General features: G+C 35.6%; 6 protein-coding genes across 7 annotated transcripts; 4 read left to right on the forward strand and 2 right to left on the reverse strand.

Moving 5' to 3' along the window:
• Positions 1-557: 557 nt before the first annotated feature.
• LOC132803600 (uncharacterized) lies at positions 558-1,114 on the forward strand (the record flags this gene model as incomplete). The annotated part of the gene is made up of 1 exon (XM_060816843.1): positions 558-1,114. A coding segment is annotated over one exon (396 nt), but the record flags the coding sequence as incomplete, so codon positions are not given.
• A 2,864-nt stretch (positions 1,115-3,978) lies between these two features.
• Positions 3,979-5,296, forward strand: LOC107415210 (uncharacterized). Its single transcript, XM_060816531.1, has one exon. It carries the CDS (start codon positions 4,490-4,492, stop codon positions 5,111-5,113), a length of 624 nt encoding a protein of 207 aa, XP_060672514.1. The 5' UTR covers positions 3,979-4,489; the 3' UTR covers positions 5,114-5,296.
• Positions 5,297-7,209: 1,913 nt separating this feature from the next.
• Positions 7,210-8,204, forward strand: LOC125419951 (uncharacterized). The gene has a single exon (XM_048466477.2). It carries the CDS (start codon positions 7,429-7,431, stop codon positions 7,858-7,860), a length of 432 nt encoding a protein of 143 aa, XP_048322434.1. The 5' UTR covers positions 7,210-7,428; the 3' UTR covers positions 7,861-8,204.
• Positions 8,205-9,309: 1,105 nt separating this feature from the next.
• On the forward strand, positions 9,310-12,879 carry LOC125418147 (protein FAR1-RELATED SEQUENCE 5). Of its 2 annotated transcripts, none has more exons than XM_060816519.1 (2): positions 9,310-9,527; positions 10,105-12,879. In XM_060816519.1, the coding sequence occupies exon 2, from the start codon at positions 10,109-10,111 to the stop codon at positions 12,635-12,637; it is 2,529 nt and encodes an 842-aa protein (XP_060672502.1). In that variant the 5' UTR covers positions 9,310-9,527; positions 10,105-10,108; the 3' UTR covers positions 12,638-12,879. The 2 variants fall into 2 exon arrangements, with proteins under 2 accessions (XP_060672502.1, XP_048328588.2); XM_048472631.2 differs by having other exon boundaries at positions 10,149-12,879.
• Positions 12,880-13,291: 412 nt separating this feature from the next.
• On the reverse strand, positions 13,292-16,761 carry LOC125421783 (protein WVD2-like 7). Its single transcript, XM_048471272.2, has 9 exons — positions 16,538-16,761; positions 15,818-16,348; positions 15,406-15,738; positions 15,251-15,309; positions 15,046-15,120; positions 14,418-14,520; positions 14,252-14,314; positions 13,993-14,103; positions 13,292-13,907 (listed from the first exon to the last, which is right to left on the reverse strand). Exons 1-9 carry the CDS (start codon positions 16,604-16,606, stop codon positions 13,683-13,685), a joined length of 1,569 nt encoding a protein of 522 aa, XP_048327229.2. The 5' UTR covers positions 16,607-16,761; the 3' UTR covers positions 13,292-13,682.
• Positions 16,762-18,195: 1,434 nt separating this feature from the next.
• On the reverse strand, positions 18,196-23,670 carry LOC107415253 (peptidyl serine alpha-galactosyltransferase). The gene is made up of 8 exons (XM_016023549.4): positions 22,971-23,670; positions 22,060-22,230; positions 21,337-21,580; positions 21,045-21,245; positions 20,289-20,767; positions 19,961-20,125; positions 19,533-19,776; positions 18,196-19,272 (listed from the first exon to the last, which is right to left on the reverse strand). Exons 1-8 carry the CDS (start codon positions 23,273-23,275, stop codon positions 18,595-18,597), a joined length of 2,487 nt encoding a protein of 828 aa, XP_015879035.3. The 5' UTR covers positions 23,276-23,670; the 3' UTR covers positions 18,196-18,594.
• Between the last annotated feature and the right edge of the window lie 364 nt (positions 23,671-24,034).

The raw sequence follows: 24,034 nt of genomic DNA on the forward strand, positions 1-24,034 counted from the left end.
CATCAAGAGGTTCCATGAAGAAAGCTCGACGAGGACGTCGACGGCATAGGTGGGGGAGAATGTCACGGTTGGGGCATTTCATCAAACACTTGGTGAGCATTCTCTCCATTTTGGGCCTTATAATCTACTTTGGGCCTTACAATGGGCCAAGCACCTAGAGTAGTGTAGAATTCTCTAGAACCTTGTGGAGAACTCTAGGTCAAGCCATGTACATATCCATTCTAGATGCTTCTTTAGATATTTTATGTAAAGGAGGTGGGAAGGATCTAGACACCCATTCTCCACCGTAGGATCAAAGCAATTATAGCCGTAGGATTAGACTTTGTGTGCCTATAAATAGGTGGAGGCCTCATTTGGCTAAACCATCCAAGGATCCAAGAATTCCCACATTCACTTGTAAAGCTCTCCTCTAAGTAATATACTTTCATTCTCCCAAACTCTCTTTGTGTTCTAGCTTTCTTTGCTTAGCTTTCTCTTTTAGTGAGCAAAAGGCTTACTTAGTTGCAACAAAGGGTCGGAATAGCAACTAAGGCCGCACGGCTTGAAGGGTAAACAAACAAGTCCGTGACAATAGGCACCCCGCTTGCAAGGCCAAGGACAAGACCAAAGGGACCCAAAAGATCAGATCGTGCGATGTCGTTTCAAATCATAGGTTGGTCACTTGGCCTGGCCGGCAGGGTTTGAATTTCTCTGGCTACTCTGCTTCGGCTATTTTGGATCGGCTAGAGGATAATGATAATGATGGTCATGACAGAGATGTGGATGGGTATGATGGTTCATGTGGTAATGATGATTTGGATCATGTGGTGGTGGGATTTCACATTGCGATAAATAATGGTGATGACAATGAAAATGGTAATAATGTTGATGACGATGAAAATGGTAATAATGTTGGTGATGTGATGGACCAAGCAGAAGGAGATGAGGATTGGTGTCTAGTGGGGGAAATGTGATGTAAAGTCTGAAGATTGTTCACCATATCTTCCTCCTTTTCCATAACATTGTTATGCTTTCTAAATTGTATTTTCTATGAAGTTATAATTCACTAATTCTCTTTGTTTATATTAAAGCCAACCAAAAAGAAAAAAAAAAAAATTGCTCTTTGTTTTATGAAGTCCATGGCCTATATATTAATAATAAGAATCCTTAAAGCTACGTAACTACACTATTTAGAGAGTATTAAAAAGAACTTATAAGTTTTATATATGTGTATATAATTTAGACTTTTGAATTTTATTGAGACTAGAAAGCTTAATAATTAATGTTAGAAACTAAAATGACAAGGTTGTAAAAATTTAAATGGATAATGCATGGTAATGATGCGTACCTTTTAGTTGTTTATTATATGTTACATCTATGTTCCAACTCATCATATAATAATGAATGATCTTCGTCAATATCAATCTCTCCTCTACAATCTCCTTTTCACCTCTCAGTAATCTTTCATGAACAGATTATTTAGCTTTCCTGGTTAATACCAAGACCAACAAACCAGTATTTTGGACTTCTTCAGGATGTAAAGAAGCCAAATAATCGTTCTAAGATTTTTGAGAGGCGAAAAGAGGGATCGCAGAGAAGATTTCTTGTTGTTGTTTAGGTTTATGGGTTTTCTTTCGACGCTAGAGAAAAGAGAGAGAAAGATAGGGGAAGTGCGTGAAGCAAAGAGAGTAGCCATGGCTTTCATTCGTGGACTCGTCTATCTGCATAATATACAACTTACTCTTGTGGAAAGTGTTTTCTAAGTGGGATTCTCTATTAGTTGTTTCTTTCAAAAAGGAATTTTAAAAAATATAACTTAAATTATGTCTCCTGGTTAAATAATTAATAATAATAATAATATTATTTACGGTAGCCTACTAAAAAATAAATATTAAATATAATAATTTACTAACTAATAAAAAAATTCCATTTTTTAATATATAATTTGTAGAAAATCTAAAAAGGAGGTTAATTAGAATTCTTTTCTAATAATGTGAGAAAATTTAAGTATAAGTTTAATTTTATGCTTTAAGAATTCTTTTCTAATTAAGAGAGTGTACTCCAAAAATAAAAATCAAATAAAACAAGAATGTAGGATGGTTCACCGCCAGTGCCAGTGTGCCACCAATGGCCAGGCAAAGGACAATGCTAAGATCTCTGTTTCGTCCTAGACAATCAAGAAAATTAATTAATTAATTGGTTTAATTATGATGTGGAATATGTATCTCACAATAATCCTAATAAATAATAATAGCAGTAGTATTTGTATTAATGTATATCTTAATAGTAGCGTTTGTAATAATGTATAATAAAGTGGAGTTTACATCCTTTAAGAATTCTATCTAATTAAAAAACAAGAATGAAAAATCCAACTTGGATAATAATATACCTAGGCCTGAAGAGTGTATATATATATATATATATATACACCCAAAGTTAGTATATGGAAAGTCTCAAAAAAAAAAAAAAAAAAAAGTTCATCTTCACTGCTATGCCTGCTATTTTCTCCGAGAAAATCTTCAAACAAAGGTTGTTATTTGGCTGGTTCTTCCTAAGGATTTTGTTATTTGGCTTCTTTTTTATCAAAGATTTTCCCGGGAAAAAGTGGCAGAAATAGCAGAAAAGAAGAGAATGAGAATGGCAAACCTGGATTGGATAGTTTCCATATGGCACTTAACAGTAAGTTGAATTCGCTTATTCATGCTATTGACTAAGATTTTTTGTGTTCTTTTGTTTCTTGCTTTGTAAATACCATAAATACTAAGTTATTATTATCGGAGAGGTAATGTAATCGTTATAACTCATATAATTACTTTAGTTAAAGGAAGAATTACACGTATCTAATATAGAAAATTTTATAGACAATGGTTATGTGGCTGCTTCGTTCAAGATTCTGGTTTTTCATCATCAAAAAAAATTAAATAACTCCTTTTCTTCTTCCATTCCATTCAATTTTCAATTTATTTTTTTTTATTGAAAATAGGGCAAAAGATTCACAATACCAAAATATGAAACTAAGCTTGGCACATAATTTTTGTTTTACAATTTTTGGATCTTTTAAAAACATAAGCTTTACGTATAATTTGCGAGGTGTCTTTACAATAAGCTTGATGGATTAATTGTTATCAAACAAAGTTGTGCAGAACCTATTGTGTAATTGTGTTCTGTTTGTTAGAGCAAAGAAATATGATTAATAACTATGATGTCCTATTTCACTATCATTAGAATTTTCGACTGACATGCATACTAACGTTCTTTAAAATTTTTCCATAATATTATTGTTGGAAGAAGATGTTGGTCTCTGTCTTATGGGGGGTCATAGTGATTTGGTCCATGAAACACCATAAAATTAATAAAAAAATCAAACCTTAAACGTGGGTTGCTACTTCCTAATGTCCTTTGGAAATTTCTCTGCCTCAAGACCTTTTCTTTATACGATTTATTTATTTATCTATTTTAGTATAGAAAGCACATAAAATTATTCAAATCGAAGCCTTATCTTGAGGATGCAATTGAAACACCCACCTTCTTAGTCATACAAACAAGGAGAACATTGTGAATTTGCACCAAAAACAAAGCCTTATTTATCATTAAATTTTGAAGTGCATAAGCACTAAACACCTCTTCCAAAAAAGCTTTATCAACATGTCAAGGTGCCCTGCGTGTAACACTCCACTTCTCATCCAGAAAACAAAAGTGACAAAGGAAGTTACTATCACTATTTTCTTTAGTCAGAAAGAGCTTATGAGTTTTCCAAACTATACTTTAAATGGACTTTGAAGTGTGTCCAAAATATTTTCATTAAATATGGTAATGTGATTATGGATTTTTTATTTTATTTTATTATTATTTTATTTTTTTGGGTAAAAGTATCAAAACAGTCCTTTTGGAACGGTCCAAATGGTAATGACCAGCGGATTCAAGGCCTGGTCCTAAAAGTGTAGTTGCTTAGAGAGCAGAGAAATAAAGTTAATAACTATTATGCGCTATTTAACTTTAAAACTTATTATGATTGTTGACTGATAATGTTATGATTGTTGACTGATATGCTAACATTCTTTTGAATTATTCCATCTTATGTTATTGGGATAAGATGTTGCTCCTGTCTTATGTTCTGGTTCTCTATCATTCTTATTCTTGATTATTGAGGTTTAGTGCGATTTAGTCCAAGAAACCTCATAAAATTAATCAAAAATCAAAGCCTAATTAGGGTTCCTACTTTCTATCCTGGCTATAGTGGCCAATTACTTGGGAAATTTCTCTGCCTCATATCCTTTCTTTCTTCCTATATTTATTTTATGTAGTTAGTTGATGAGCTGTTTATTACTTTTCAATTTAACTAATGGCTTGGTCCACGCCTACTACACCAATCAAATATCTTCTTGCTTCCCAAGTTTCTTATTTATTTATTTATTTTTCCAAAAGTCAAATCCAACCCCCATTATAAAAGCGGGGCCATAACCATCGTTCTATTCAAGCTCAAACCATTTTCAAGTTGGCCAAACATAACATGAAGAGAGAGGGTCGCCAACATGGGATGGTTCGGACCCATCGCATCCTACCATCCCGATTGAATCCCAGACCCGCTACCAGATTTGTCAACGAGTTCGACTTACCCCCAACAGCCGGATTGTTCACCAAAGTCTCATCCAAGCCCACCAACCACTCCAAGTTCACCGGAAAGTGTTGCAAGGCTCGCTGCAACGGCTGCCATATGCACCCGGTTTGCAAGGCCAAGGACAAGACCAAAGGGACCCAGAAGCTCAGATCTTGTGACGTCGTTTCCAATCATAGGTTGGTCACTTGGAGGGTCGTGGAGGGTCGGCAGGGGTTGAATTTTTCTGGCTACTCTGCTTCGGGTATTCTGGATCAGCTGGAGGATGATGATGATGGTGATAGAGATGTGGATGAGCATGATGGTTCATGTGCTGGTGGTGATTTTGATCATGTGGTGATGGGATTTCAGCCGATCAAAGCAGAGATTGTGATACATAATAGTGATCATGATGATGACGAAAATGGTAATCATGGTGGTGATGATGTTGATGATGATGCAATAAGCTATTGTAATGTGGGTTTTGTGATGGACGAAGCAGAAGGAGATGAGGATTGGTGTCTGGTGGGGGAAATGTGATGTAAAGACCGAAGATTGTTCATCATGTCTTATTCCTTTTCCATAACAGTGTTATGCTTTTTAAATTGTATATTTTATTTGAAGTTGTAATTGAAGTCCAAATAAAACAAATAAAAAAAAAATTGTAATTCACTATTTCTCTTTGTTTATCTACCAAAAAAAAAAAAAAAAAAACTTTGTTTTTTCAGCCAGCCAAAAAAAACAAATCAGTATTTTATGAAGTCCATAGTCTACATATTCACCAAAAAATTCCATGTTCTATGCATTTCATTAATAAATGTTGAGGTTGTCTTAGATCGTGTAGGTAGTCCTGATGGTTAGAGGCACCAACATTCCAATCTATAAGTTGGATTCGAACTTTATTAGCAAAAAAATGTTGAGGTTTTCGATTAGTGTGGAATTTGCTTATTAATTGATAATTTCCTAATATTACCTGACTTGATTATAAAATACAAGAAGAACCATAGCAGAACTATATATTTGCTATATGGATGGTTTACATAGTAAATTCTTTTATTTGTGCATATCTATGTGATAATTGATGGTTTACATAGTAAATTCTTTTATTTGTTCATATCTATGTGATATTTGCAAATCTGTATATATTTTTTCAACCTTGGCTTAAAAGTAATCATGTCATAATTCACCAAAAAAACAAAAAGAAAAAAAAATAAATATGTCATGGTAATTTAGGTTTTTTTGGATTGTTTGTTTCGTTCGGACAATCCAAAAAAATAAAATCAATTAATTAATTAGTTGGTTTATAATGTGGAATGTGTATTTAATAATAATACTGATAATAATAATAATAATAGCAGTAGTGCTTGTAATGATGTATATCGGTAGTATTGGTGTTTGTAATAATGTATAATAGAGTGGAGTTTATATCCTTTACGAATTCTATCTAATTAAGAAACAAGAATGAAAAATCCAACTTGGATAATAACATACTTTGGCCAGAAGAGTTTGTCTATATATATATATATATATATATATATAAATGTATATATTGAGCCAAAGTTAGTATTTGAAGAGTCTCGAAAGAAGGAAGATCATCTTCTCTGCCATGCCTGCTTCCTTCTCCCAACAAATCTTCAAAGAAAGGTTGTTATTTGGCTTCCTCTTCATCAGAGATTTGTTGGGAAGAAGATAGCAGAGATTGCAGATAAGAGAACGACAGAAAAAGATTTGATTTATTTCCCATTCAACTTGGATTGGATAGTTTCAATATGGCACTTAACAGTAAGTTGAATTTCTTATTCTTGTTATTGACTAAGATTTTTTGTGTTTGTGTGTTTCTTGCCTTGTAAATACCATAAATGTTAAGTTATTATTATCGGAGAGGTAGTGTAATCGTTAGAACTCATATAATTGCTTTAGTTAAAAGAAGAATTCCATGTATCTAATACAGAAAATTTTATAGGCAATGGTTATTTGGCTGCTTCGTCCAAGATTCTAGTTTTTCATCATCAAGAAGAAATTAAATAACATGTTTTCTTCTGCCCTTCCATTCAAGCTTCGTTTTTTATATTGAAAAAAATTTCACAATACCAATATATGAAACTAAATTTAGCACATAATTTTTATTTTACTATTTTTGAATCTTTTAAATCATAAGCTTTACGTATAATTTGAAATCTGTCTCTATAATGTGCTTGATGGACTAATTGTTATAAAACAAAGTTATGCCGAACCTAGAGCGTGACTTTGTTCTATTTGCTTGGAGAGCAGAGACATATAATTAATGCTATTATGTCCTATTTCACTTTATATCCTTATGATTTTTTACTGATATACATGCTTAACATTCTTTAAAATTTTTCCTCACTGTGATTTGGTCCAAGAAACCCCATAAAATTAATAAAAAATCGAACCATAAACATGGGTTCCTACTTCCTAGCGTCCTTTTGGAAATTTCTCTGCCTCAAGACCTTTTCTTTATATAATATATTTATTTATCTATTTTTATATAGAAATCACATAAAATTATCCAAATCAAAGCCTAAACATGGGCTCCAAGTGGCCCTTTTCTTTATTACTTGGGGGAACTTGCTCTGCTTCTGCTTCTGCCCCTGCATAAAGATCCTCTCTTTGTATGATATATTTTTTTTTTTTTAATAATTAGTTGATGAGCTGTTTATTACTTTTAATCTAGTTAATGGCCTGGTCCACACGTACTACACCAATCTAATATCTTCTTGCTTCCCAAGTTTCTCTTTTGTCCAAAAGTCAAATCCAACGCCCAGTTTATAAAACAGAGCCATAACCGTCATTGTATTCAAGCTCAAACCATTTTCAAGTTATCCAAACATAACATGAAGAGAGAGGGTCGCCAACATGGGATGGTTCGAACCTACCGGATCCTACCATCTCCATTGAACCCCAGACCCGGTACCAGATTTGTCAATCAGTTGGACACACCCCCAACAGCCGGATTGTTCACCAAAGTCTCATCTAAGCCTACCAACCACTCCAAGTTCACCGGAAAGTGTGGCAAGGCTCACTGCACCGGCTGTCATATGCACTCGGCTTGCAAGGCCAAGGACAAGACAAAAGGGACCCAAAAGATCAGATCTTGCGACGTCATTTCAAATCATAGGTTGGTCACTTGGCGGGGCCGGCAGGGGTTGAATTTCTCTGGCTACTCTGCTTCGGGTCTTTTGGATCAGCTGTCTAGTAATTGTGTGGCTGATGATGATGATGACTATGATGGTTATGATAGATATGTGGATGAGTATGTTGGTTAATGTGATGGGCTTTCAGCCGATCACAGCACAGATTATGATAAATAATGGTGATGATGAAAATGGCAATCGTGGTGGTGCTGATGCAATAAGCTATTGTAACGTGGGTTTTGTGATGGACCCTGCAGAAGTAGATGAGGATTGGTGTCTAGTGGGGGAGATGTAATGTAAAGAATTAAGATTGTTTATCAAAGCTTGTTCCTTTTATTCTACCAAAACTTAAATAAATAAATCTTATTCCCTTTCCATAATATCGTATGTTTCTAAAATTTGTATACCTCACTGTCTTTCTATTATGAAGTTCATGGTCTACATTTTCAATAAATTAAATGTTTGAGTTTGATGATTAGTGTGGGGTGTTTGGTTGTTAATTGCTTCCCTGTGCAGGAAAAAAGCATTAAATTGGTATTTGTTTGTGTTTGTTATATAATCTTTTGTGGAGGTGTTCATTACTCCCCAACCGACCATTTTAGTCAATCATCAAACCAATCCGATCTTAAACATTTTTGTAAATTTTGCATCCAATCCAAACCAAATTATATATCTAATCTAATTCAATCTAATTAAATATAAATCGATTTGAATTGAATTGGATGATTGATATATATTTTTAATTGTATTGGATTGGTTATTTTTTTGAAAGCTTTTTATACTTTTTCTTTTAGGGTTTTTTCAATGTAAATGGTCCGAATTTAAATGGTTAGAAATGATTTTTTGTTATGTGATTTGTATTGAAAATGGAAGACTCACTAATAGAAAACTGACACATATAAAAGTATATATTTTTTAAAATATATTATAAATAGATTGGTTTTTAAACTTAAAAAATCGATCCTTTACAAATCAATTCAAAACGATCCAAATCGATTTTTGAAGAACTCAATGAAAACCAATCCAATCAAAAATTTGATTAACCAATCTCATTAGGTTAGATTGAATCGATTTGAAGGATTTGGTAATTTTTTATGCACCCCTAGTTTTTGATATATTTTCTCTTTATGTGCTTCTAATATATTTACTTTAATAAAAAAAATTATTTGAAAATTTGTACATAGTTTGTAAACTTAAAGTCATACGCAAATAAATTATTCTGATGTCAATAAAGTCAAAAAAGAAAAATTAAATAACATTTTCTTTTGGCTAAAAAAAAATCAATATTTAAATATTTCAATTTCATAGTAATTTAGGCGTTGGAGGTTAATAGATTTTCGTTTTTTCCAAAAAAAAAAAAAAAAAAAAAAAAAAAAAAAAAAAAAAAAAAAGAAATTTTATACAATATGTTAGTCATAGTACACTTCAAACAGAACCTGAGGTTATTACCCCAAAAAAGAAAAAAAAAAAAACTAGGCAAGCAAATCATTAGCCGCCACGTCAAGACAAAACAGAAGTCAAGGACCCACGTGATCCGTTGTCCTGGGCAACTTTACTCTTTTTTCTTTTTTTATTTTTCCTTTTTCCTCTGATTCATTCAGTAACCGAACCAAGCCACCCAAAAAAGCCCTAAAACTCTACAATTCTTCCGGTTGCTATCCGACCAATCATCAATTTCAGAAAAGATCTGGTCCGTTCATTCCACGCCGGAGCATCAAATGCGTTTGCGCTTAAGACGCAGTGGAAACTTTCCCAATTTCGTCTTCCTTTTTATCAGTACTTCCTTGTCAGTCTTCTGGGTACTCCGTCCTCCTCTCCTCTACTCCTTTTTTTTTTTTTTTTTTTTTTTTTTTACTCTGGTGCTTGTTTGCTTGTTTTATCTGCATGTTCCCATTTTTGGGCAATTCTTTTTTAGCATTTTCGATTCCCTTTTTTTTTTTTTTTTTTCTTTGTTGAAAATGTTTTTGACAAATTATTTAGTTTTGCTCAATTTAACATAAGAAAGTTTGAAGTTTTGCATAATGAAAATGCTAAAGTTTCCTCTGTTAGTATAATGGTTGTAGAAATGAGTATTCTAATGGCCTCCCATCAAGTTGAGCTTTACTGGGTATTGAAAATTATTAAGTTTAGGCTTTGGCATTTTAAGGATGAAATACCATAAAAAAAAAAGCAAGTTTTCAGCTCTTTGAAAGGCTGTCTGCTTGTTATCCAGCTTCAAGTTGTTCATATGTTCAACTTGTACATATATGGTAAAAATCAAACACGATGAATGGTGGCTCTTGTCGATCTAATTCTGCTAATTTTTGCATTCTCTCATTTTTCTTTTTTTCTTTTTTTCTTTTTTTTTAATTGCCCCCCAACCCATTTTAAATGAAGGTTGATGGATTGTGTTGACCCTGATACATTAAATTATCCACTAGAGGAAGATGATGATGATGGTAAGCTAAAGGCATCCTCAGGATTGGACATGGCTGTGGAACTGATGTGTCCAAAAGCTTCCTCTGTCAGGAAGAGTCGGGCAGTTATTAATAGTGAGGCAGAGTTCGAGATTGAATGTCAAAGCCCCAAATCTTCCTCCATTGAGGATAGCCGATTGGTTATGGATGGAGAGCATGAGTGTCAGAGCCAAAATGCTTCCTCTCTTGACAAGAGTCAAGTGGAAGTTGATGGTGAGGAATGTCAAACACCAAAAATTTCCCATGTTAACAAGTACGAAATCGACATTGAGTTTGGGCCCGAGTCTCAAAGCACAAATGCTCTCATTGATGACATATCACGAGCTGGTGTCTCCATAAAAGATGAGGAAGATGTATACCTAGTTCCTCAAGTTGGCGTGGAATTTGAGTCAGAAGAGCATGCATACAAGTGTTATAGTAGATATGCTGTGAAGGAAGGTTTCAGCATTAGAAAGGATTTTGTAAACAAAAGTAGGATAAATGGTGCAGTGGTTTCAAGAAGATACACTTGTTATAAGCAGGGTTATCGGCCTGCAAAACATAATACAATCATGAAGAAGCCGCGGCAGGAAACAAGAACTGGTTGCTTGGCACATATGACAATCACGCGCCAATCCAATGGCAAGTTTCGTGTTAGTCATTTTGAAACAAAGCACAATCATGAATTTGTAACTTCTTGTACAACTCACATGTTACCCTCACTAAAGAGATTGGCTTTTGCTGAGGCAGTTCAAGCTGATTTAGCTAACAATGCTGAGATGCATGGGGTACCGAAACTTGGAATGGGTTTTGAATCAGAAGAACATGCGTATGAATTTTATAATACATATGCTGGACGGGTAGGTTTTAGTGTTAGGAAAGATTATGTAAATAGAAGCAAGATAGATGGTGCTGTGGCATCCAGAAGGTTTACATGTTTCAGGGAAGGATTTCGGCAGAGAGACAAAAGGGATATGAATGTGAAGAGACCGCGAAAAGAAACTAGAATTGGCTGTTTGGCGCAATTAGTCATTTCTCGGCAGCCTGATGGTGTATACCGTGTCACTCACTTTGAAGAAAAGCACAATCATGAGCTTGTTGCTGCATGTCGAGTTCACATGTTACGATCTCAAAAGAAATTCGTGGGGGCTCAAGTTGTTGATGGAAATTCAGTAGATAGTTCTAACATAGAGCCAAAATCTAACCCAGATTTAATATGTAAGAAGGTTAAGGATAGTGACGGTCGAAGTTACGGTCCCATTGATCTCAAAAGTAGACTTCCTTCCAAACGTACAAGAGAGATGAGAGAAGGAGAAGCGGGAAAAATGCAGCAATATTTTCAAACCAAGCAATCTAAGAACTCTTCATTCTTTTATGCTATGCAGCCTGATGCTGATGATCAAATAACAAATGTGTTCTGGGCTGATACTAAGATGGTGATGGACTACAGTGACTTTGGTGATGTGGTATGCCTGGATACTACTTACAGACTATATAAAGATTGCCGACCCTTTGCACCTTTTATTGGGATAAATCATCATAAGCAAATGGTGATCTTTGGTGCTGCACTTCTGTATGATGAAACTATTGAATCTTATAAGTGGCTATTTCAAACTTTCATGGAGGCAATGTCAGGGAAAAGGCCAAAGACCATCCTCACTGATCAAGATGCAGTAGTGGCTGAGGCAATCCGTTTAATCCTGCCAGAAACACATCATCGAATCTCTGTATGGCATGTTTACCAAAATGCACTTAAACAACTTGGTTACATGGTTGCGGGTTCAAGTTGCTTTGCTAATGATTTCAGCCGTTGCTTTTTTGATCATGAGGAAGAGGAGGATTTCATTAGTGCATGGAATGCTATGCTGGATGCATACAATCTCTGGGAAAACGAGTGGCTGCATGATGTGTTTGAAGATAGGGAGAAATGGGCCTTGGCATATAGAAGACATATTTTCTGTGCTGACATAATAAGTGTTTTACTTTGTGAAAGTTTTACCACAAACTTGAAAAAGTACTTAAAATGTGACTCAGATGTTCTTCAATTATTAAAGCATCTAGCGAAGGTAGTGAATGATTGGCACTACAAAGAATTGGAAGCTAACTATGATATGACCCAACATCCCCCAAAGCTAATGGGAGATGTGATTCTTTTGAAGCAGGCAAGGGATATTTATACACCCCAGATATTTGAATTGTTCCAGCAGGAATTTGAAACATGTCTAAATATTATTGTGAACCAATGTACTGAGAATGGACCGTTGTTGGAGTACAAAGTTAGTATATTTGGGCAACAAAGAGAGTACGCAGTTACTTTTAAGTCATCAGATAAGACAGTTTCCTGTGACTGCATGAAATTTGAATTTGTTGGAGTTTTGTGCTGCCATGCATTGAAAGTACTGGATTATAGGAATATAAAGCTTCTACCAACCCAATATATCTTGAAGAGGTGGACAAAGAATGCAAGGGTTTGAAATACTGTTTGTAATTTTGGGATTGTTGCATGAGAAGACGACAAAGGATCTCTGAGATGTGACAGCTAATTTCTTCAGTTATTGGATTTAAGAGAAGACTCTGTGTTCCCATAAAAGTCAGCGTTCATAGAAGGTTTTTTGTTCAAGTTAATTTGTAAGAAAATACTGTACAGAATGTTAATCAATACCTTTTTTCTCTTGTATTTTGAAGCTTACAAGAATATGAAGAATTATTTTTTCTATTGATTATTTTCCACCTCCTTTCCTCGCATTTATCTCTTACTATTTTTATCTATTAGCCAAACCCAAAGGCAAATAAATAAAATAAAATAAAAAATTCTAATTAAATTACTCTTGATAAGCAACCATTTCTACCAGGAAATGGATTTAGACTAGTGTTGAAGTAAGCATTTAAAATTAGCAAAGAGTGACTCTTCAAACTAGCATTAACTGAATCATGATTGATCATGACAGCTACAGATAATCAGCAACATTTAATTGTCTAATAATTTCCCCAGTTCTCTGTTTGTTAACTGAAATGGACTTGATCTAATCTATCAGCCCTACTTTTTGACCGTCGTTTCAACCACATCTATTAAATATTAAGAGTTTTATGTTTGAAACAGGGCCAATTCTGCTTCTCAGATTTGTATATTTTGATTGAAGTTATGTGCTTAAGGGAAAACATAAGCTTATATATATTCGATGCTCATCATGCATGACAGAGAGTTCCTTTTTTGTAGTAAAAGAGCTAGCAAGAAAACGCTCAAGGACACACCAAAACAAGTCCTAGTTCATTTACATGCCACACAATTCAAGTTCTACACTTGTAGTACTTGGTTCAGATAAAAAATTTACAAACAATATTACAGAAAGAACTCCTAATGCACATAAGTATTTGCTCTCATTTCAAATGAGAGTCTCCATGGATTCACTTTGGCATGCTGTCTTCATGCATATCTTATGAGGTTGCTCACAGCTTTTCAGCAGCGCGGATGTTGCTTCAAATAACCGTTTTGTCAACATCAAAAATCTTGAGATTTTTCTAGCCGAGCTGAATATTTGGAGATGTATTCTCGTGGGTTATCTTTGTAGATCGTGAAATGAGAGAAAAGGTTGGAATATGCGTTCGACTATTCTTTCCCTGGATGTGTTTGGAGCCACTGTTCTTCACCAGAGGTGTATGAGGAGGTTGAGAGGTTTTACCATCAATCTTGTTGGGACTGGGATCAGTGCTTGGTTTTGGTGACTGTGGATGAGTGGACGGAACCTGAAAGCAAAAAGGAGGAAAGCAACTCATAATAATTCATTACTATTTTTTCTTACTCATAAGGTAGAATGAAAGGTAACCATACCCTCTTTATCTCATTCTTCGGTGCTTTTCTTTGCTTGTAAAAATCAGGCAGCGGCCTGGCTTTGAAGCAAAGGGTTGGGCGCAGTTTTCCATTTTCTTTTTCTTCTTTGTCCTGCCAAAAAGAGTTAGAGAGTATCATGCTCACATTTGCAGATTCCTCTATGTCCATAAAGCTGCATCTAGTTTTGGATAGAAGTTTAAATGGCCATTTTGATTAAATCATAATTCACATAAAGCTTTAGTAATAATAAGAGAATAACCTTGAGTTTTGTTTGCATTTGATTTTTTTCTGCCTCATTAGCGTTGAATTTGTCTTCAAGCTTCTGGAAGTAGTAAGAAAGGCAGTGATAAGTAGCTACTTTAGACGTAATCAGATGGTGCCAGCAAATGAAATAAATAAACAGGCAGAGACTTGAAAGAACTTGCCTTCTTTCTTCTTGCAGCTCTCTCTTCAGTTCTCAACCTGAAAGGAGTGGATGAAAATGGAGAGCGCGCTTTGTTTCTGCAGGCACTGAGAAAGTTTGAACACCTGGCCAGAAGAGGGAGAGAGAAGAAAAAGAAAAAGAAATCAGAAGAGTTCAATTTCCCTTCGAAGTCACAGTACATGCTTGCTAGGAGGAACCTATAAAAAAAACTCATTCAATTGCTGTAAACTCAATATATTTGAGAACGCAAATCGAATAAGGTTTTCTATTCTTTAGGAGCTATTGCTATAACGTGTACAAGGTATTTAAAGAATGGACTCTACTGAGGACGTATTTGATCTGACTAAAAATGTACGCACAAAAGGAAATTACACATCACTTGGGGTGTCAAAAGTTGCATTGGTTGGTTATAAAGTTGTAATAATGAATCACCCATTTGATCTCAATGACTTCGTAAAGTCTTTAAGCAGAACCCAGAAGATGATCATGTTTCATCTGTGTTTAATGAGCAATACAATGGCGACTATGTATTCCAGCGGAATTATTTTTCATTGTCAAATATATTAATGCTCTTGGTGTCAGACAAATTGAATGTATTTTGTACAGGTACTGAAGGAGGAAAAAATTACTCTGTAGGGAGCAAATGCCATTTTGGTCCAGCTGTTTTGCTTCCAGATGCTGAGGGATTGAGCGGAGTTGTGGAGCTGTAATTCATATGAAATACACTAATTTATATATGAGTCGAGAATCCAACAAAAGCATTTTCAGAAAAGAAAATAAAGAAGCATTCAAATTCTTTGACTCATTTGTGAATTTCAGATAAAATTCAAGTGCCTTTTCTTTTCTGAATAAGGGGTTGTTTGGGGACGCTGTTTTATCTCATTCTTAATTACCTGCAATTAGAAATGATAAATTCTTCTTAGCAAAGTAGATAAAAACTGAACTTTGAATGTAATCCATAGGAGAAGTTGGTAGAAACAAGAAAGCACCATAGTTGGGGTCCTCAGAGGACTCTGACAATCTTTAGATGCCTTGGAAGAATTGGCACCAAATCTGGAATTCTCAATTTTTCTGATGACTGTTGAAGTCAATCTATTAAGTTCTCTGATTGGGGTGAAATTCACAGACTTGTGAAGTGATTTTGGGGTTGAAGTTTTCTTCTCTGCAGAGTCTAGTAGCGCTGGCTTTTTACTTATTGGGGTTGCAATATTGTTATCCTTACTGGAACCATCTTTAGCTGCTTTCTGATGGATTGATGATGACTTTGAGGAAGAAAATGTTGGTTTCTTCTTGCCCATTGGCAAGCAATCTTCTTGATTGCGCTGCAATAACAATGAAAGTTCAATCAATAACACGGCCAAAAATTCATAAAATAAATGTAACATAATCAATGCTAATCACCTTAGATAGAGGTTTTCTCATCTGGGTTGTCCCACTTAGCTCAGTTTCTTTCTCCTCCTTGCGGCCATTAACATCCACAGCTTGGCTTGAAATTTCAACCTTTTCAGTGTTCTCAACCAAAACTGGGTTCTCATTTGCCGGATCAGCAACTTCCACCTGGATGCTATCAAACTTACCCATTTCAACATTTGAATCATGCCCATGGATGGTTGCTTCAGAGTTAGAAATCAATGTCTGTGAATCTTGGGTGGAATTTTCTTTTCCAGAATCTGGTTCTTCAGGGACAGCATTGTTCAATGCTGCTGCAGCATTTGCTTGTTCAAGCAAAGCAGCTGCCTTTCGAGCAGCCATATTCTTGTAATGAGCCTCAAAGAAAGCTTTCTTCTGTGCCACTGAGCCCCGCTGGGAATGCCTCTCGGCCTCTTCAACATAGCGGTTGTGAGAGAAAGTTGACCATTTTTCCCATGCTAAGGACTCTGACATGAACCTGCCAAATGAGATTGACTGCCCAAGTGCATGAATTGGATTTCCCTGTAACACAAATTTTTTCCTTGCACATTTTTAGACTGCAAAATTCTGCAAACCCATGTTCAACTTTGAACTAACTAAAAACTATTCATTCACATAAAAATAGTAACCCCAGAAAAAAAACAGAAAACAGAAAGAAAAGAGAAGCTTATGTAAAGCTAGTGTTTTCCATGAATGGTTCCAAGAACTGACCTCTTTGGCTTCATTTGGAATGCCTGAAACATAAGAGAATGGCTGCATGAGACAAGCCGATTCACCCATTTCCCTTTTGCAGTAAGTGATTGAGAGACCTCCCCAAATTCCAAAACTTTTGAAACTCTTTTTTCTTCTTCTTACTTATCTATATAGTCCTTTTTCCTCAACTCCCAAGCCATTTGAATTTGAAATTTAAATAAAAAGCAAAAAGTCCATGCTGTGGAAAAGTGTCTTATAGCAGAGCTAAGAAAGAGAAGCTTTGGTACATTTCTTTTTTTAATTTCTGTGTGGGGTCTCCAACAAAACCATGTTTAGAAGAAGCTCCCCAATCTTTTTCTACTTTCAATGGGTCCCACATTTTGAAAACTAGCCAAGCTAAGTCTTCAACGTCCATATTTTTGGGTTAACTTTGAATTTAAAGAGCTGTCCAATTCCTGGTCTTCCAGAGAAATGCACACTTAGCTGTAGAACATTCTATTATTATAATTATTAGTATTATTTATTGCTTGTTATTTGGCCACCTATTTGTCTTTTTTTTTTTTTTTGGGGGGGGGTTGGAAATGCTATTTGGCGACCTCGTACAGTATTAAGTAGATGATAATCGAAGCAATGGGGAAGTAAGTTGAATTAACCTACTTTTAGGATGTGAAAGTGGGTTAAAAGAGCTTCAAGTAATGTTCTAAAATTTAGTGTTTGATGGAGAAATTTTGTCATTATTAAGGACAAACATTTTGGAAAAGATATTGGCTTGTTGTTAGAGCGTAGAGGGTAGAGATGTAACAAGCCAAACAACCAGTTGTTGTAACATAACCTTAACAAGGCAAAATGTATGCGATGTGGACTTTCTCTGGTTGGTTTCGGAAATGTGACTCTGTCGAATTGCAAGACACTTTTTTCTTTTTCTTTTGATTAATTAGTATCAATTTTAGTTACCAAATTTGCTGCTATATATATATATATATATATATATATATATTCTTGAACATGTAAATTTAGTTGCTTTCGTTAGGGTGAATATGCTGAGCCACACTTCAATTGATTGTCAATTTGAATCAATTGGGAACATAAAACTTGTAGGTGGGATTTTGGATTGCGTGCCCTTTAATAGGTAGTAATGATGAAGCTCAGTTGGGTAGTGTAGATGGAACTATGTTATTTACCTCAACAATGCACCTGCTGAGTACTAAATGGAGTAAAACTAATTCTCATAATCTAATTATTTTCAATACTACAGAGTAATGCTAAGAATAATATCTGAAACTTTATTTTATGTATTATGATAAAATATAACATTTTGATATCACTAAATGTGAATACCATCCTTCTATGATTGTCATAAAAGAATTCAAAAAAACTAAAAAACGATCATAAAAGAATCTTTGCTTTTACCGTACAATTCAAATCCAACCCCACCCACCTTTGATTGAAGGTAATAAGACCCAAACTGCAATCTACAAGTTGTTTTGTGATGGTAGGTATTTCACCAATGAACAACATTGAAGTCGACTGATGGACCTGTTTTATGATAGGTTTTGGCACAACTTTTGGTACTTAAATCGCAATGAACAGTAACCCACCATAATAAGAGCTGGGTCTTATAAAACTTCATGAAAATGAAATGTATGTGAACCTTTTAAACTTCAATTTCCAATAAAGAAAGAAAAGAAATAATCTTCTTCTTTTTTTTTTTCTTTTTTTTTTCTCCCAAAATTGGAATCAAATATATAAGCAGTACAGCTTCCGCACACCAAGGATACAACAATATGATGACCACAACGTAACCAAATGTACCGCAAATATACAATTGGTATGGAGAAAAATAAGTCAAGAATAAAACTTGCTACTTGATATTGACATAAACCAGTCACGCCCTTGTCCATGATATCCCAGTTTTGTATTTCTACCCTTGCAATTAGTTGAAGTGACCACTGACTCCAGGAAATGCAACATGGTTTGGCACAGCAGATTTAGTGTAAGTATGGATTGCCTTTCTGTAAAGCCCTTGATGCAAATTGTCACTTTTTCAAAGAAGGTTTCACTCCACCTAAAGAACGTTATAAAGATGCTTCAACATTGCGGATAAGCCTATCTCTTCCATTCATATCCATGAATCCTGAATACGAAGTTCTTCTCTTGTTTCGATAGTTTTTACCCCTTGCTCCTTTTCCTTTTCCACCCGAGAACAGTACCAACATGACTGACAAGAAACCCAACCCTGAAATTACCCACAAGATAATCACCCAGAATCTAAAAGAACTAAACATCCCATCTCCTGTAGGGGGTTTGGATGATTCCATTGAATGATTGATTTGCACATGGTTGCTTCCTACAGTAAAATTCTCATCAAATTTGCCAAATTTCCTAGAAATGATAATAGGTTCCTTAGTTGTACCAGAGTTTGAGTTGGATAAGGAATTGGGATCAGGGCAATTTCTTCTCTCATGATGCAGCCGTAATGCTTCATTCAGCGTCCTGGCACATTCTATGCTAAGCAAATCCTTCTGCTGAGTTTGCTTGTCGGTCCATTGAAGTGTTGAAGGGTCAGGTGGGTCTGGAAACTTGGCCCAGCATCTGTTAACCATATCGACATTCCTCCATTTTGCTTTATCAAAGCTCCAATTCCCAACAATGAACTCCAATCCATAGTGGAAAACCCTGTATCTGACACCTGGTTCAGGAGGATATCCTGGGTATATTAAGATCTCATTGCTTATGAGATGCCGTAAATTCAACTGCATAGAAAAATGGAGAAAAACCATAATCATTACCACACTGAAACCAACTTGTAAGTAGTAAAGAATAAAATAAGAACTTTGTTAAGGATTCTGTAGTCATTTTATAGAATTTTTGACTTATTATGCATATTTTCAGCATATGATGATCTCTTTTTCTTGTTTTCGTTTCTACTTCTCCACAGTTCCCTGGGTAGAAAACCACGAAAGACTACTAGATAGGTTCTAGAATGCTACTCAAAAGAGTTGAAGCAAAATACCTCTGCTGCGCCAAATGAGTACCCATACATCTCACTAATCCAACCCGATGAATATATATCACCAGTGATATTTGTGGCATAATGAGCTTTGTCAGCACGGACTTCCTCAGTTTTATGCAACCACAATAAAGCAAATTCTCTGAGGTCATCTATGTGCATGATTATTACACCCCCGACCTTGTCACAAGCCTCAGGATGACGCGTATGGAGCTTTGCTAGCTCATTATCACAGCCAATAAGGTATCTAGGATGAATGGATTAGAAAAATGAGCAACCCACATAAATGGTGGAGCTTTATGCAACTACAGATGCAGATGCTGGCACTCACATATACACACAGATGCAGAAACATATGCAGCCACAGACAAAATTATACATTGAGTTTCTACATGCTAGACGTAGAAATGGAAGGCTTAATTTCGTCTTACTCATAGGGAGTTGAAACTGGCCGGCCACGTGCTGCTTTGAATTCCCATGGTGTAATTGGACCTCTCAATATCATATCAGCATCAAGAATGACTATGAACTCTGCATCAATAACCGCATGATTAAGCCAATGAAGGACTGCTGCTGGTTTATTAATTGCTGGGTACCTGACGTGGGAAGAACAATAACATGATTATTTGAATATGAATCAAGGAAGGGGAGCTACATACCAGATGGAACAATGCTTTAAACAAATTTCTGCATGTTTATGGTAAAATCAGGGTAACCTATCGAAACAAAATAAGATCTGCTGGCAGAAAATAGAATTACCAATCTCCTGTTAGTGGATGCTGGCTCATGGAAGGGACATAATGGGTCGGTGCCAGATCATGGCCCTTATATTGTTTCAAATCATCATCAGTACAGCTGAGAAGACGTGTGATATTTCCAGGCTGGCCACTCAAGTTAAAACTGTGCATAAATCCTACAGTCTGCCAATCAAAGTAAGGCGTGCATTCTGTGGAGAAAACTGTGTGGATTTTTGGATAAGGTTTCTCCTCTTCATCCACAATCTGTGGCTTTTCTCTATTCTCGTCCATCATTTGCAAACTAGCAGGAGTAAGACGTTTCGGCTGAGTCAGTTCAGCAAAAGTTTTGCTCCTCAGAAAACTCAAGTATTTTGACCATACTGGTTTAGGGCAACCATTTGCAGCATGTTGTGCTAAAAGACCCTCATTTAAAGTATTTATACACTCTATATTTAGGAACAGAGCACGCCTTTTATATGCATCAGGCTCCATCAATTTTACCTGCAAAAAAAAATCTTGCATATAACAATACCAAACATGAAGACCTACAGAGCAATTTGAATTGTGCAACTCAAAATACTGGCTGAAACCTTAACATGAATATTTAATTCAATGATTTACCAAATCAGGGCATATCCACAAGGTAACTATAACATATCATTCATTAGTAGGAAAAAAAAATAAAATTATGGACAAGCACCACAGAAAGGGATATGAGAGCTTTTTAACACAAACAGACCCGACTAAAAAGTAAAGCATATATCATTCGTTCACATACCTCTCTAGGATATGGAGGTGCAGGAAAGAGTTTGCCACAACTATAAACTATATCATCTTCATGGTGCTCTAATTTGCTAAAGGACCAATTTCCTACATTAAATGGCAAGCCATAGTGAAGAAGAATAGGCTCAACACCTTCTCGTGGGATGTAGCCAGGGTAAATCATTAAATTATCATTGATTTTATGTCGAAGTCCAACCTGGAAAAGGAAGCTAATCACTATCAAGCACATGAGAATAAATGGTAAATGGTAGATTTGGATAAGTTTTATGGGAAAAATGAAATCATACTTCTGCTGCACCAAAAGAGTATCCATACATCTCACTGATCCATCCCTGCCCATAGATGTCACCAGTAATATTGGTTGCCCAGTGAGCTTTATCTTCCCGTACTTCTTCTGTTTTCAAAAGCCACATGGGTGCTAGTTTCCGAAGATCATCTATATGCATGGCCAAAAGTCCACCAACTTTATCACAGAGTTCTGGATGCTTGGTATGCAACTGAGCAAGAATGTTATCACATCCAACCAAGTACCTGAAACAGAAATTCATAATAATTTACATACACACACACACATACATATGCAGTCCTCAAAATAATTGATCATATGCTTTTATTGTATGATCAGAATAAAATGTATCCAATTTTAGAACTTTGATAATAGGACCCTTTCTTTATCTGAGAGTGTTTGACCGAGGATACATGAATGTTATCTCTCCCTTCAACATCCCAAGGATGTAAAGTTAATACTTCCTCTCAACTCAATCAAACTTTGATAACAACTAAAATGTGGTTGGTTACATGGACAAGTACAGACATAACAAGCAAAATACTCCATAAAACAATCAAAATGCTCCTGCATGATCAAATTTGGTTAGGCCTATCTAGGGACTCAATGGATCAAGAGAATTCTTCCGCATACAGATGTTTAAAAAGTTCACCATAGGACCATAGTTGGCATCGATATGTGAGCTATTTAGGAGAACAGAGAAAACAGGAATAAAAGTTTGTACCCATAATATGCTGCAACAGGTCTGCCTTTCTCAGCACCAAGTTCCCAAGGTATAATTGGGCCTCGTATGATCATGTCTGCATCCAGAATCACAACCCAATCGACATTCTCAGCGTCTTTACTATGTTTAAGCCAGTGTACAATTCCAGCAGGTTTGTTAATTGCAGGGTACCTGAAAACCAAATAAAAATGAATTACTAATATATTTTATCACTCTGTTTGGAAGAAGCCAAGAGATAATCCTGGGAAACCCCTAGAGTTTAAGTCTACCAATATGCTTGAAAGAGGAAAACCAACGTATTACTACCTACCAATATGAATGCTGGATAACCCTAAAGCAAACTAAGTATCCACGTAATCAACTGTCTATTTAAAACCACAACAAAACATCCTAAATAAATTTTCACCATTTATACCGAGTTCCTAATCCATATTCGTTTGAAACCATTATTGTAGAAATTCCCTAAGCATATCCCTTTCAAACTAAACATTACATCACTTCTGCTACGGATATTTCTGCTGATATTCTTAAATCATCGCTTTATTTAGCAAAACACCTTCAATCTTACTACTTGCTTTCTTTAGCAATTCACCTTCAATCTTATTAGTTGCTTTCTTCAGCAACACACCTTCAATCTTATTACTTGGTTTCTTTAGCAATACAACTCCAATCTTATTACTTCGGTTATATGCAAAACTAGCAATAATTTTGCATGGCAAGTCCTTACCCAGGCAGAAAAAGGTTAATAATAAGCAAATTATACTCAAAACTAACTCACATATCACAACAAAATACTGACCAAAGATTGCATAGTAAACCATCATAATCCAATTGCCAATAAAACCAATAACAGGGACCAAAACCAATAAAAGAGCCCTGGCGAAGAAAACAGAGATACCATTACTACTTACCAATCACCAGTTTTCGGGTGCCTGCTCATAGAAGGAACCTCAAGAGTTGGTGCCAAATTCATCCCTCTGTAAGTCTTCTTCTGCTCGTCCGTACAGCTGAGGAGTCGGGTAATGGGTCCTGGTTGCTGGGCTTTCTTGAAGCTGTGCATGAGACCCACTGTTTGCCAGTCAAAGTAGTTCTGGCACTCCACCGAGAACAGCGTGTGGATCCTCGGAGCCTCCTGACCCGTCTCAGCGCTCCAACCTCCATTAATGCACCCACCAAACAATCCCACCACCACCACCCAAACCAACAGTTCGGCCATTCTAGCTCACATTCAAGGCCACAACTCAATTGGGTTTCTTTCACAGAGATCTAAATTTCATGGCGTTGATTTGATACACAGAGTTGTTAAAGTCAAATTTTGATTTTTTTTATTTATTTTATTTATTTGTTAATTTTTACTCTGAAATTACTTGGTGGTTAGTGAGGGCGCAAATTGCATTTAAAAATGCAATTATTGCCATAATTTAAACAGCTTTTTCCCATCGATAATTCAAGAACGTTGAATATTTAAATAAAAAAATTTCCTGACGTGAAAGAATTGAATTTTTCTTTCTCTCTCACATTTCTATTTCTTGCTCTTTTTTTTTTTTTTTTTTTTAATACCTGAATCAAAAAATTAAAAAAATAAAAATAGCTTCAGTCTCCGACGCTGACACCTGACACCTTCTGTTTTCTAATGTCGATCTTCAACGAATCGCAGCGACTTGCTTTTTTTATGATAGCGATTTCCACCTACTCTTTCCTGTACGCCACCGCATTTTGCCACTACCCACTCTTCTTCTGCGTACGACATCACAATTATCGCCGTTGAACCCAAAATTCCAAAACGTGGAAGAGCGATAAGATAAGGTAACAGATTTTCGGGCTAAAAAGTGGCCCAAGCCCAAGAGCAGTAAAAGGGCTTATTTTTGGTCTTGCATCCGTGCAAAATGGTTTTTAAAAAAAAAAAAAACACATAATTTATTGCCACGTTCGCAAAAGACAGGCAGGAGAGTCAAAGAAGTGCATGTGGCAGATG

The sequence above is a fragment of the Ziziphus jujuba genome, chromosome 4 (genome assembly GCF_031755915.1).
Source record: "Ziziphus jujuba cultivar Dongzao chromosome 4, ASM3175591v1".
Classification (NCBI taxonomy): Eukaryota; Viridiplantae; Streptophyta; class Magnoliopsida; order Rosales; family Rhamnaceae; genus Ziziphus; species Ziziphus jujuba.